At 40.4% G+C, this 13,277-nt stretch overlaps 1 protein-coding gene across 7 annotated transcripts in view; it reads left to right on the top strand.

Annotated features, from left to right (window-relative positions):
* Positions 1-12,015, top strand: part of LOC135547177 (RNA-binding motif, single-stranded-interacting protein 1-like) — a 70,158-nt gene extending 58,143 nt beyond the window's left edge. For 5 of the 7 annotated variants that reach the window (XM_064975929.1, XM_064975930.1, XM_064975931.1 and 2 more), the window contains exons 10-14: positions 287-337; positions 1,560-1,670; positions 1,964-2,041; positions 2,231-2,309; positions 9,159-12,015. In XM_064975929.1, the coding sequence (XP_064832001.1) occupies positions 287-337; positions 1,560-1,670; positions 1,964-2,041; positions 2,231-2,302 (312 nt within the window). In that variant the 3' untranslated portion in view covers positions 2,303-2,309; positions 9,159-12,015. The remainder of the gene's footprint in view (positions 1-286; positions 338-1,559; positions 1,671-1,963; positions 2,042-2,230; positions 2,310-9,158) is intronic. The other 2 variants (XM_064975934.1, XM_064975935.1) reach the window with 1 other exon arrangement.
* The last annotated feature ends 1,262 nt before the right edge of the window (positions 12,016-13,277 follow it).

Raw genomic sequence — 13,277 nt, 5'->3', positions numbered from 1 at the left:
GAGAGAAAGGTGGCTGGGGTCTTTAGACAATTTTCCGGGCCTTTCTCTGACACTGCCTAGTATAGAGGTGTGCGTCCCAAATGGCACCCTGTGCTCCATATAGTGCACTATTTTTGACCCAGGACTCCGGTCAAACTTAGCGCGCCACATAGGGAATAGGGTGCCATTTGGGACACAGTCCTGTAGTGCTGAGCCAAACACAGAGGCGTGTGAGCTCCTGAAATAGCTCCCTCCCAGTGCCTGCCCTGTGCTCGTATATTTACAGAGTGTATGTGTGATGTTCCAGGTACAGAATCCCTCCTGGGTTACTCACCAGCCCTACATCATGCAGCACCCAGTAAGATCAAATACACTACCTTTCTCTCGCCATGCTTTACTCTACTGCCTCTTTCCTCACATCTCCTGTCCTTTTCTTTCCTCCCTCACTTTGTCATGTTTCTCCTCTCCTTTTTTCCCTTTCCATCTTATCTCTTCTGTTCTTCCTTACTCTGGTCAGATGCATAAATCAGCTGTTCCCTTCGCTTTGTGTTATTTCGAAAAAGAGGAGAAACGGGGATGTGGAAAGGGACATGAAGGGTGATGATGCCACACTTACAGTACAGTGTGTGACTGGGCTCTGCGATTTACTGGCACTACGGTGTTGACAAAAATACTAGCACCAGGATGCCTGGCTCCCTTGGTGTTGCTCACCACACGACAAGTTGGAAACACTTCAAACATCGTGTGTTTGATGACTGATTCCATTTGTATTTCCTAACAGATGGTTGGGAGCTGAGTAAGTATTGCTCTGTAATAAAGTATTTCTCATTTTCACAAGGAAATAGCGGTTCCCAATGGATGTTTTTACAAATAATCCTCCCCATGTGCCTCTAGCCTTTTCAGTGTTAATCAGCCAGGATTGTCAGTGTCTGTGTTCCAGTTGGCGCCCAATACCTTATAATGTGGCCCTACGTTTGACCAGAGGAATATAGGCCCTGGTCAAATGTAGTCCAATGTACATGGAATAGGGTGCCATTTGAGAGGCATCCAGTGACTTCTAAAGCCAGAATGGCCAGCTACCTTGTAATGTGGATACAGGATATGAAGTCCGACACACTGAGCTCAGTTGATCTCCCTCTTGGTCTGAAACCCAACACAGGGCAAGCCCTGGTGGAACGATAAATGATTCACGAAGGAAAAGGATTTCATCTAGGTATTACTGCAACCCTCTCCAGCCTCCACCTGTCTGCCCTGACTAGTGCCAAGAGACTGAACAGGATCCCAAATGGCACCCTGTTCCCTTTATAGTGTACTACTGTTGACCAGGTTCCCTTCGGGCTCTCGTCAAAACGTAGTGCACTTACCTAGGACATGGGGTGCCATTTAGGACACAGTCAGTCTGTCCTTCTTTCTCTCTTTCCCTTTCTCCTGTTTCGGTCATTTAGATATTTGGGGTAGTAACCGTGGGTTTGTATTGCATTTACTTGTTATAAGTGCAAATAAATAGAGGATCTATGGATGTCTGTATGCCTCTGCTACCCTCTGCTGCTCTGCTCTCATCTTCACACTCTCCATCCTAGGGAGCGGTGATATCGCCCTCTATGGACCATACTATGTCACTACAGCCTACATCCATGATGAGCCCTCTCACTCAGCAGATGAGTCACCTCTCCATGGGCAGCACAGGAACGGTAAGAGGGGAATGGGTCAACTAGGTCCACAGTGGGTTCATGTGTTACATAATTAGAGCAAGGGTCATACCGTATGTATCTCAGAGTAGGAGTGCTGATTTAGGATCAGTTTGGGCTAATAGATCAGGAATAAGAATACATGGACCTGATCCTAGACCAGTGCTCCTACTCTCAGACACTTGATAGATACGGCCCCAGAAGTGCATTTGATGTTGGGATCTGTATTGTTTATCGTCTTGAAGTAGAATTTTAGATGGATTTATACTTACACAGTTATTTCCTTCTTTGTGCAGTATATGGCTGCAAACTCTATGCAAGGAGCCTATATTCCCCAGTATGCACACATGCAGACGGCAAATGTTGCAGTGGAGGTTTGTGATTAACTTACTATTTATAAAGTACCTGAGGTATAAGATTATAGCTATAAGATTTTAGCTCTACGCACTACTCGGTTGTTTATAGACACTAGGTAAGAGAAGTCATTCACATAGATAACTATTGATGTATTTATAGATGATAAACTGCTGTTGAGCTTTATCCAGTCTTCATATTCCTTCCAGGACAACAGTCAGCAACAACAGATGGAGTCATCCGGTGATCATTCTCCTTACACCTACCAACAAACCAAGTAACACGGAGGTACAGTCAGTGTCTTATATTGTGAATGGGGTGCACCTTATTCGCTATATATAGTGCCCTAGTGCACATAGTCCTCTGGTCAGAATTTTACAGAAGTGGTGCAAATTGCAGTTCCACGCACAAAAAAAAACTATTTAAAAAAACAAAACAGTTAAGTCTTCAAACTTGGGACATCATGATATGTTCTAATTCAATCCAAGGCAATAACACACATATTTGTTAAAGTAATGTAGTACAAAGTCATTGTTTATACCACTATTTATATTAAGAGGTGGCTGTCCCAAACCCTGACTATAAAGTAATTTGTGATTTTCACACTGTTATTTGAATATAACATATTGAGTTGTTCTATTATTACATTGAAAGATGCTGATCTAATTAGTCGTTTTGTTTATTTTTAAACATATATGTCCCACCTTTTAATGTCACTACCAAAACACACACATTCAAATACTGTGGAATTAATGTGCCTTAAGCCACACCCCTACAAATATCAACAAGTGATGGGATTGCACATCATGGCCACATGATGAGTAGTCTGTCTGCAAAGATTAGGGAGAAAATGTGTGAGCAAGTTGGTAAATCTTTCATGTATTTTTAAGAAGTGTCACTACCAAATATCTAATATATCAAGTATGGTTTTGGTTTGCTGGGATGTACATCTGTCCAAATGAAAGATAGCCAGCCATATGTTACCTTTGGGGATTCGTTAAAGTCCAAAATCAGCCAAACCAAAATGGTCACATCCGAAACAATTGACACTATAGCGATATATAGAGGTCTCATCTTTGTATCTGTGCCATTTATGTGACGGGCAGCGCCATTGAGGTTATCTCCATGTATAGTTGCATGTGCCATGCCCTACCAACTGAGCTGAGGACTACCATGTGGGTAGTGGACAAGTGAACACTTCAGGAAAAAGTATAGAGTGTTGAGAGGCATAGTCAGCAGGGGGCTCCAACTCTCCAAGAGCCCAAACATTGACATCTATTTGGCCAAGACAAAGACTTCTCTAATGTGCTATACTGTACAGTGTTCCCCTCTGATTTTTTTCAGAAGCAGTGGCAAAGTTAGCGTAGGGATAGGGGGGACCCTCATAGAGGAGTTTTAAAGTAACTACCCATTGTTTCCAGATAACTATCAAGTACAACCTATAATATCAAGTATGACCTATAACTAGTTTTCCTTACAGAAAAGTGTAATTTACGTTTATTAAAAAGCCTAGTGTTGTCACGATACCAGAATTTTGACTCTGGTACCGATACCAGGCATGGTATCACAATACTCGATACCACCACAATACATCTTTTGAGTTCAACTCATGACATGGAATTTCTTACATCAACATTTTTTAGAGACATCCATGTATGTATTTAATGAATCAGTTATACAATCATTTTGTCAATTTGACTTTGTTTTTACCAATCTAACTACACAACAACATAATGGTAATCGTTTATTTGGATGGTAAATCTCTATTGATAAACTGGGTAAATCAAGATGTAGCTTAGGCCTGTTCACAATACAGATGAATGCAGATTCAATAGGAGTGTGTGCATGCGTTGAGTTATTGAGCCTGCTTGCATGGGGCTACAGATTAAAAACAATCTGTTTCCCTTCCATGTGGGATTTATTGTATTGTACTGATCAACAACATTGGCATAAAAGTAGTAGGGTTTTTAAAATTATTATAATTTATTTTATTAAAGTGTGCGCTGTTTCTTTAACCACTAATGACATCATACACAAGGCAAGAGGATGGGAGGTCCGTCGATTCGATGAGGCAATAGATCATCTTTGGGAGACGTGAGAATGAGACTGATTAAGTGAATTAATAAAGTTTTGGTGGCAGTCAGCTTTGACATCCACATATTTTGCGTTATGGTTTGCATTTTATCACAAACAAAGTAAGTTACTAGGGTAGTGAATTGATGTTAGCTTCAGCTGTAAGCAAGCGATGAAAGTTAGCCTAAAAAAAAAAGTTAGAGAGCCCAACGATCCCCCGCCCACTTCACTTCCCTCAATTTGAAAATAAATGGAGCTCCGTTGTTTCATCGCCTCCAACGTGTAATGTGGACTGCACTGTAAGTGGACCAGGCAAGATGCGGTATAAGGGGAACATCGGCTGCGCTGATAGATAGACTTGACCCGTGAGACACTGACAGAAGTACCGAAAGTAACAACAATTCTAATAATGGACCGTTTTTCATGCTCTTGTATTGAAAAAGTTCCCAATGTTTCGGTATACCATGCAACACTAATAGGCATACCCCATCAACAGAGTGGTGTTGTCATATATATGCGATCAATATCACGCCAAATGTTTTTACAAATGTAAATCCCTTTCCACAAATGTAAATCGCTGTCCACAAATGTAAATCGCTATCCACAAATGCAATTCACTATCCACAAACGAACACCTTTTGATTTGTATTTGTAAATCGATATATTGCATTATAATTGTTTTATAACTGCAGATATGCAGTTAATTTCTAAGGGTCTTAAGTAAAATGACTGCCATAAAGATTTGCGCATAGGAGAGATATGAGCAAACATGACAGATATGGCAAACCTGCAACTCCATATTTTGGAAGTGCTTAGGTAACCTGATTTATGGCAGGGATTTGACAACAATAAAAAGACAAAGTTTTCACGTGTATAACAAAAGTTCTCACACAAGAAAGAAATTTCTCACTCAGTAGAAAGCGATTTATATTCATAGAAAAAAGGTTTGTACCCATAGAAAGCGATTTCTATAAATCGCTGGCAGCCTTTAGTTCGGCCATGTTGATGCCTGCCTTTCAAGGCTGCAGAAATTATAGTATGGTCACCGTAATATGTTAACCATGTGTAACCATAGTATGTCCAAAGTAAATAATTGAAACCCTAGCCCTACATTACTCAACCCGGTTCATCACCCAAGTAGTTGAATTAACGGGCCAGTGTGATGGCACCACTAAATGTGAAGGATATGTCATACATTGTAAGTGATTATAATCCATCCGCTGTCTCATGTTGCACGGACGATGAGGATTAAAGGAAACATAAGTATCCCTGAGGCCTCTAACCATTTCCCCAGGAGAGGCATGTAGAAGGGAGGTGTAGGATATAGGATCAGACTTAGTAACATACTTGCTTCTGTCCCTCGCCCCAACCTGGGCTTGAACCAGGGACCCTCTGCACTCATCGACAACAGTCCCCCTCGAAGCATCAGTACCCGTCGCTCCACAGAGCAAGGAAAACAACTACTTCAAGTTCTCAGAGCGAGTGACCTCACCGATTGAAACGCTATTAGCGTGCACCGTTAACTAGCTTTCACACCGATTACACTCACCCTCTTTGACCTCCTTCTTTTCCGCAGCAACCGGTGATCCAGGTCAACAGCATCAATGGGATCAACTTTTTTTCTATGACTACAAATCGCTTTCTATGCGTGATAACTTTTTGTCTTTATGGCAGTCATTTTACTTAAGGCCCTTGGAAATGACCTGCGTATCTGCAGTTATTAAAAAATATATAATGCAATATATCGATTTACAAATACAAATCAAAAGGTGTATGTTTGTGGATAGAGATTTACATTTGTAAATTGGTGATTTCAATTTGTGGAAGGTGATTTACATTTGTGGATTGGTGATTTACATTTGTGGAAAGTGACATTTGTGAATTGGTGATTTACATTTGTGAATACATTTGGTAAGATATTGATCCCATACATGTACCGTCATTAAAAATATCAGCTCATCCTCCTCCAGACCGCTGATTGGCCAGCTCATCCTTCTGAGGAGTATCACATCATACTCTGAGGAAATAGCAAGCAATTTTTTAAGTTTGAGGTGGGGTTTTTGAAGTGTTTTTGTCTTTCTACAATTTTTGATTTGGCCTCAAATACAAGTATAGGACAACAACATTGTTTGTGAACTGTACAATCCAACAAAATCAGCCTTAAATCCAACAAAATTAAGTTCACCAAAGTGGTCAAACCTGGCTCACATCTGAACATTGATATTGTCCCGTATGTTGTAGTAGATTCACCCCCTCTCTACACTGATTGGCTGTTTGCTATGAGTTTCGCTTTTTGCCAGGCCCAGTTCATTGCATTTCTGTTTGACTCTCTCATAGAAACGATCAAAGTCTTGTCGCTGGCGTTCCAGTGCTTTCAATGTGTCGCTGAGGGTACGGCAGACACCCATATCCATCACTTTGTTCTGCAGAACATGGAAAAGCGTGTCAGTTTCATTGAAAATTCCATCATAGGCCATGAGCAGAAAGAAAAACTGTGGCTCCTGAGTGGTGCAGCGGTCTAAGGCACTGCATGTCAGTGCTAAAGGGAGCACTACAGACCTTGGTTTGATTCCAGGCTGTATCACAACCGGCTGTGATTGAGAGTCCCATAGGGCGGAGCACAATTGGCCCAACGTCGTCTGGTTTAGAATTTGGCCGGAGTAGGCCGTCATTGTAAATACAAATTTGTTCTTAACTGGCTTGCCTGGTTAAATTTAAAAAATGGGTTGCTAACTGTTCAAAGGGTTATGGCATGTAATATTTACACATAGTTGCCCCTGATCCTGTTTGATGAGCTGGCATTCTCATCATTACCACAAAAATGCCAACTCGGCAGCATGCAGCATTAATTAGCTAGATCTTTCAAAATCTCCTTTAGCTTTGCATTGTGCATGCTGATGTTCAATCTCTGTTGTTCATTGCCAGATCTATCCGTGAGCTGCCAAATGTCTTAAAAGCTATCTGCCTTTGGATATGAGTCACAGATTTCTCGTGCTTGTTGAGTGCTGTAGAAAAGTTGTTCTAGTCGCAGTATCCGGCTCTTATCCACACGCTGTCACTGGTGGAGAACAGCAAGCGGGGGAAGCGGAGTCCACTGCTAGCAGCGCAGCCACAGAGACAGTCTTTCTGGGCGTTGATACCACTCAGATTGAAATAATCGTGTTCGTTTCTGTCCCTTCCTTTGATATAGGTCCCTAAACCCAGGTGTTGTTCTTCCCTCCCTTATCACACCCTGTTTTGCTAGAGAACTGTTTCAGATGCAATATGTTAGCCATCCTGATCAGCTTACTTTAGCTAGAAGTAAAACGAACGTAAATGCCAAAAAGGTGGCAGATGACATGTGACGTCCATAGGCAGGAGCGAGCTCTTCCTATCCTCCAGCCTATCCTCCAGCCTATCCTCCAGCCTATCCTCCAGCCTATCCTCCAGCCTATCCTCCAGCCTATCCTCCAGCCTATCCTCCAGCCTATCCTCCAGCCTATCCTCCAGCCTATCCTCCTGCCTATCCTCCTACCAATCCTCCAGCCTATCCCATTACATTTTTTACTCCAGTACGCATGCGCATTTATTATTTGAATGCAATGAAAATGAATGGGAGATATTGACACATGGAAGGCAGCGAAGCTCTCTGCCTGCTTTTCGGTGTCCGTTAGCTGGGAGTATAAAGTAGAAACACGCATGCACAAGTCATTTCAATGTCTTGCAATGAGTTTGGAGTTTGAAGGGCGGGAGAAAGGCACAAGGCAAGGCTGCTTTTCCTCTGGCCACCTTGCACATTTTGCAGTAGACCACCGCAAATTTGGGAGGTACTAGTTCAGAAATCCATTTTATCGTGAAGAAAAAACATGAAAAGAACAAAATTATTATTGATAATATTTATATGTATTAATTTTTCATGACAGTTGTTTTTTAATTCATTTTCACAGGGTAGGCACGGTCTACCCTCCCAACCCTGACCGCACGTCACTACTCTACTATACTGTACCCTACTCTACTGTACCGTACTGTACTCGAGTTTACTCTACTTGAGTCTCTTATAATTAAAGAAAGGGCCCATGGACTCTCAGATCTAGTGGTCTTGAGACCACTAAAGACCACATAAATTCTATCTTTAACTTGTCATGGACTCAGCTCACTAGGTCTGGGTCTGGACCTTGGGACCGATCTCCTGTTATAAATCTTGGTCGTGGTTCCTGGATATTACCTTATTCTTTGGTTTTAAACCATAGGCAACCCAATTTGAGGAAGACAGTGCTATCTGATCATTGGTTGATCGCTTCCAACACATAGGAATCCAAACCCAGTTGACTACTTTTAAATGGTGGAAACAGTCAATGGCAATGTCTACACTAAAACGAGTCTTCCATTTATCTTTATGATTGAAACTTGACACTGAAATGCCTGTTATCTTGCCAAAATAAAGATTGGTAAAGTGATAATTTAAACATCTAACAATATGATTAGATATACAAGTAATAAAGTCATTCAATTAATCAGCTAGTTTCAGATTCATACCATCAACATTGAACATTTTACAGAGAATAATAGAGATGATACTGCTCTAAATTTAAAGGTTTAGAAAATCATGTTTCAAAAAATCTGTTTTTTACTATTTTCTTAAGTTGATATGCAAGTTCAATCTCTCATATGTGTCTGTAATTGAAGGTTAATCAAAATGATCACTATTGTGCATGGTTTTCCCTTTATTGCAACTTTTTCACTATGGTTCGGTAGTGACAAATTTAATGGGGTGGTAAGGAACTCAGGTAAAATATTCTATATTATTGTTTAATTGTGTGCGTATGTCTACCTGGCATATGTTGTAAGACATCTGTGCTGAAAGTTTGGGAAAAATAGGATACAAACATGATATTTTTTCTTCTCCAAACCCCAATTTGCACCACTTCTATAGAATGACCCATGTATATGGTTACATTGGGGACAGAGCCATGGAAGGAGCCAATGCTCCCAACCTGTATGGTTGTGGGTAGATGTTTCATATGATAGAAAGACACTTAGTACCAGAGTTGAACTCATCTGATTGTCTTGGTTGTGTCCTCTCAGGTGTGGTAGGAGCCCAGAAGAATGAGTTGTATGACAGCTGAAACAATCATGGCTTCCTCTGGTGATGGATTGTGCGTTAGGATTTATCCCAGTTTTGCACAGGTTCCGCAATGATTTCCTTTTGTTTGTGATAAGAAAAACAAGTGAGACTGTTCTGTTATAAGTTCCATGAGGTGCAAATAAGCGATTCATTTCATCGAAGGATACTATAATTCTCAAAAAAAAAGAATAAAAAAATAGTTGTATTTTAATAAAGAAAGAATGTTTATTTTTTACCGAGGATTGTCACATGGATGCAAGAACCTAGAGCGGATCATGTGACTTGTTGTTTAAGGTGCATGATAGTAAAGATGTCTTTTGTTAATATTGTTTATGATTTCAATTTTGTTTTTCTCTTATTTTGTACTGAAATAGATTTTTCTGAAGATTTATTAGCCAGACATCTTGAAAATGATGTTTTGTGCTTGCTGTGTGAGTGTTGCTATGGTGACGTGTTCATTGTTTTTTCTTGTAAAGTGATTTATCTTGGTGATCTAGATTGATCTTTCTGTCTCATACAATTTGCCTTAAAAAATTTCCGTACAGTAGCTGTATAGGCAACCTCCGAGGCTAGAAATGAGCAAGAAATGTTAAGAGCTATTGCCTTTTAAATCAGCTAAATAGGGCTTTTTCTTTGAGTATAGCTTATAAAATCTGCTGTGTTTAGAGATGTAGGATCTTAATTTGATCACCCTGTTGCCAGAGAACTTTCCTGCAATGCAGGACATTTTAAACTTGTGGTGTATTTGAGGTTTCAAGAGGCTTCTGAAAGTGTGTAATTTCCATTTTGTAATTTCCCTTTTGAAAATTATATTAACCACTACAAAAACGTCCATTCATTATAATCCACATAATAATTCACATTTCCTATTGCTGCTGGATTCTTTTTCTGCTGTAGCAAACTGGCTCAAATAAAGATCCTACATCTGTATGTGTTTTGCTTTTCCCCTCTAAAAATGAATCTAAAGTAGAAGTATTTGAAAAAAATGTTTCGAGTGAAACGACCCTCTGAATCGGATGATGATTTTGAATAGGATGTCATGTTTGTATTATCTGAGGGCCTTAAAGGTCTTTGGTTGTTGAATGTGGTAGATATCCTGCTGAATGATCACATTTTGAATTTTGCCTTTCAATTACTTGGTGTTGTAGATTAGCCTAAAATGAACTTCTTGGGGTGGGGATGGAATAAGGGAGGGCGTGGTTGTGTCTTTTTTGGGAGATTGTCGTTCTCTGTCAGCTTGGCAGGATGTTTCTTTTTCAGTTTCAGTTGAAATGCAAACAGGCAAACTTGGATATATTATTGTGCAAAAAAAACTATCAAAGCCTTCACGTACAACATGGAGTTTGAGTTGGAGAAAAACGGAGATTAAAATGTCGATTTTATTGCACCTAGCTCTTTGATAGGAAACAAACAAGCTCGGCACTTCCAATTATAGTTTACTTCACCAAAGAACTGAGCTAGTAAATTGAGGAAAGTGTAATTTCTCTCTCACAGGGATGTGATTGACTTTTTGCCAGACTAGATTGCAGTTTGGAAAATGTGCCTTTTTTTGTACATTTACTTTCAGTTTTCATACGTTTTATGAAAGTATGGACACAAACAAGCTTGAAGGACGATTTGGATCCAACAAATGCCACACGCTGATTTCATCACTACAGAAAAATGGAAAATGCAGTGTTAGAAATACAAAGAAGGCAGTTTGAAACTATGAAATTACAAAAAAAATCGTATAATTATCTGTTTTGACATTGTGCAACAGATAATGTTATTGCTAAAAGTTTGATTATTTTTATCATAGTAGATTTGAACAGGCTTTATGATTGATTGTCTTCCAGAAGCCCGTGTTCTGGCCTGATGGTCGGACAGACTGACCAGTTATCTACCTCAGAGTTTCGTTTCTCCTCTGTATTGGGCCAGGTTAGCAGGTCCAGCCTGCCCTTCCAGACCAAACGCCATGCTCAGGAGCTGGCAATATACACTTGTTTTCTTTCAGGTTGTTTTTAATACTTTTTGATTTTCTTCACAAATTTTATTTTTAATTTTTAATTATGATATATTATTAGAATCATTTTGAGGACAATTGTGCGTTGAGCGTTTTTTAGTTGTGTTCAGACATGAAGTTTCATAGTTTCAAAAGTAGAACTGCTGCTTTCATCACAAGACATACCAGAGGCTAATAAAAGTGGTTGAAGACAAACAAAAGCTAAGGCTGAAAGTGGTATTTTCTGGATCTCTGACATCTCCTGAGAACATCATTGTTGCTTTGTCAGTCCAGACAGACTTGCAGCAGAATTTCCTCTGCAGTCAGCTTGAGTTGAGTTACCAAAGTAAAGGGCCATTGTGACTATACTTGAGATTTCTGTGTAAGGCCTGAGAGTGATAACTAATTCTGTCGAGTGCTTGTGAGGGTTATGCTGCTAGTAATGTCTGAACCAAGTGCCATACTGCGTCTGGATCAAGGGTTTGGAAAGGTTCATAAAGAAAGAAAAATGCTCATTTAATCAACCATCGTGTTAAAAAGTCATTAAGTTATATTGAAAAGTAATAATTTATGAAGAAAGATGTTTTGTACAGATCGTTTTGAAGAAATAAAAGATTTTCTTAGAGATATCTATATGAGAGTTAATTTTTTATTTTGTTTTACATGTGCCACACATTTCCCAGTGGTAACATATGTCCAGTTTAAAGAAACCATCCTCTGTGTTTTTGTTTTATAGTGTTTGTTAAAGCCAAAAATATTTTCAATAGATTGTTACATAAGCTTTATTTCTGTTCATTTCTTTGATTTTTTTTTTTTTAATAAAAACTTAAATTGGACTTGTTCTGTGTTCTGTTGGTGTGGGAGGGAAGAGATCTCATTATATTGATATCTGGCTGTAAACAAACCCTCAGAGCTGAGCCAGTTGCAGATGAAGAGCTTGTTCATTTCCATCCTAGCAACATGACAAAAAAGAGTCGTAGTTACAAGTTAGCATTATCTAAGTTATAGGATCTCTATGCCTAAAACTATACAGGCCGAATCCCCCAAAGTAAATGGGCGCGTTTGACATTGCAGCCGACTTGAAAGGCGAGTTGAGACTGACCAATCTACAAATCACCTTCCATCATAAATAACTACTCAATATGATTTGTAGATCGGCCAGTCACAATTTACCCACCATACAAACCGGGCTTTGATGATCTCAAACACGGCCAATGGGGGAGTTTGATTAGACTGAACCTGGGTAAACCGGGCTACGGCCCATTACGTCACCGGGAAAAAGTGGTGAAGGAGGAGTGCCCACCTCAAGTCGAGCATGCCCTGGCCATAATGTCCACAAAACAGCACAATGATTTGTTCAGAAACATGTATTTGCTATAAGATATATAGTTGTTTTCCTTAGTAAGGCAGGTAAAGCGATATGATTTTTTTATAAAGAGCAAACACTTGGCCTCCCGGGTGGCGCAGTGGTTAAGGGCGCTGTACTGCAGCGCCAGCTGTGCCATCAGAGTCCCAGGCTCTTTCGTAACCGGCCGTGGTCTGTGGGGCGAAGCACAATTGGCCTAGTGTCGCCCAGGTTAGGGAGGGCTTGGTCGGTAGGGATGTCCTTGTCTCATCTCGCACCAGCGACTCCTGTGGCGGGCCGGGGGCAGTGAGCGCTAACCAAGGTTGCCAGGTGCATGGTGTACCCTCCGCTTCCGGGCTGGCTTCCGGGTTGGATGCGCGCTGTGTTAAGAAGCAGTACGGCTGGTTGGGTTGTGTATTGGAGGGCGCATGACTTTCAACCTTCGTCTCTCCCGAGCCCGTACGGGAGTTGTAGCGATGAGACAAGATAGTAGCTACTACAACAATTGGATACCACGAAAAAATAAAAAGATAAACACTTTTGCATGTGGAAACACTGAATCCTAACTCATTACTCTACGTGCTTGACATACATCACTTTTGTTTTCGGGGGTCTTTGCCGTCGAATTTGACCGGCACACCCGGCTCACCCCCCGGAAGGCAGCCGGTTTTAAAACAAGTGCAATCAATGCTAACCCGGTTCGCCCAGGGAATTAATGAAATCCCCTCAATGTTTTTAGCTATAAAGTTTTGT

The sequence above is a fragment of the Oncorhynchus masou genome, chromosome 10, assembly GCF_036934945.1.
Source record: "Oncorhynchus masou masou isolate Uvic2021 chromosome 10, UVic_Omas_1.1, whole genome shotgun sequence".
Classification (NCBI taxonomy): domain Eukaryota; kingdom Metazoa; phylum Chordata; class Actinopteri; order Salmoniformes; family Salmonidae; genus Oncorhynchus; species Oncorhynchus masou.
Note: the sequence above shows the minus strand (reverse complement) of the source record. Positions and strands in the feature narration are given on the sequence as shown.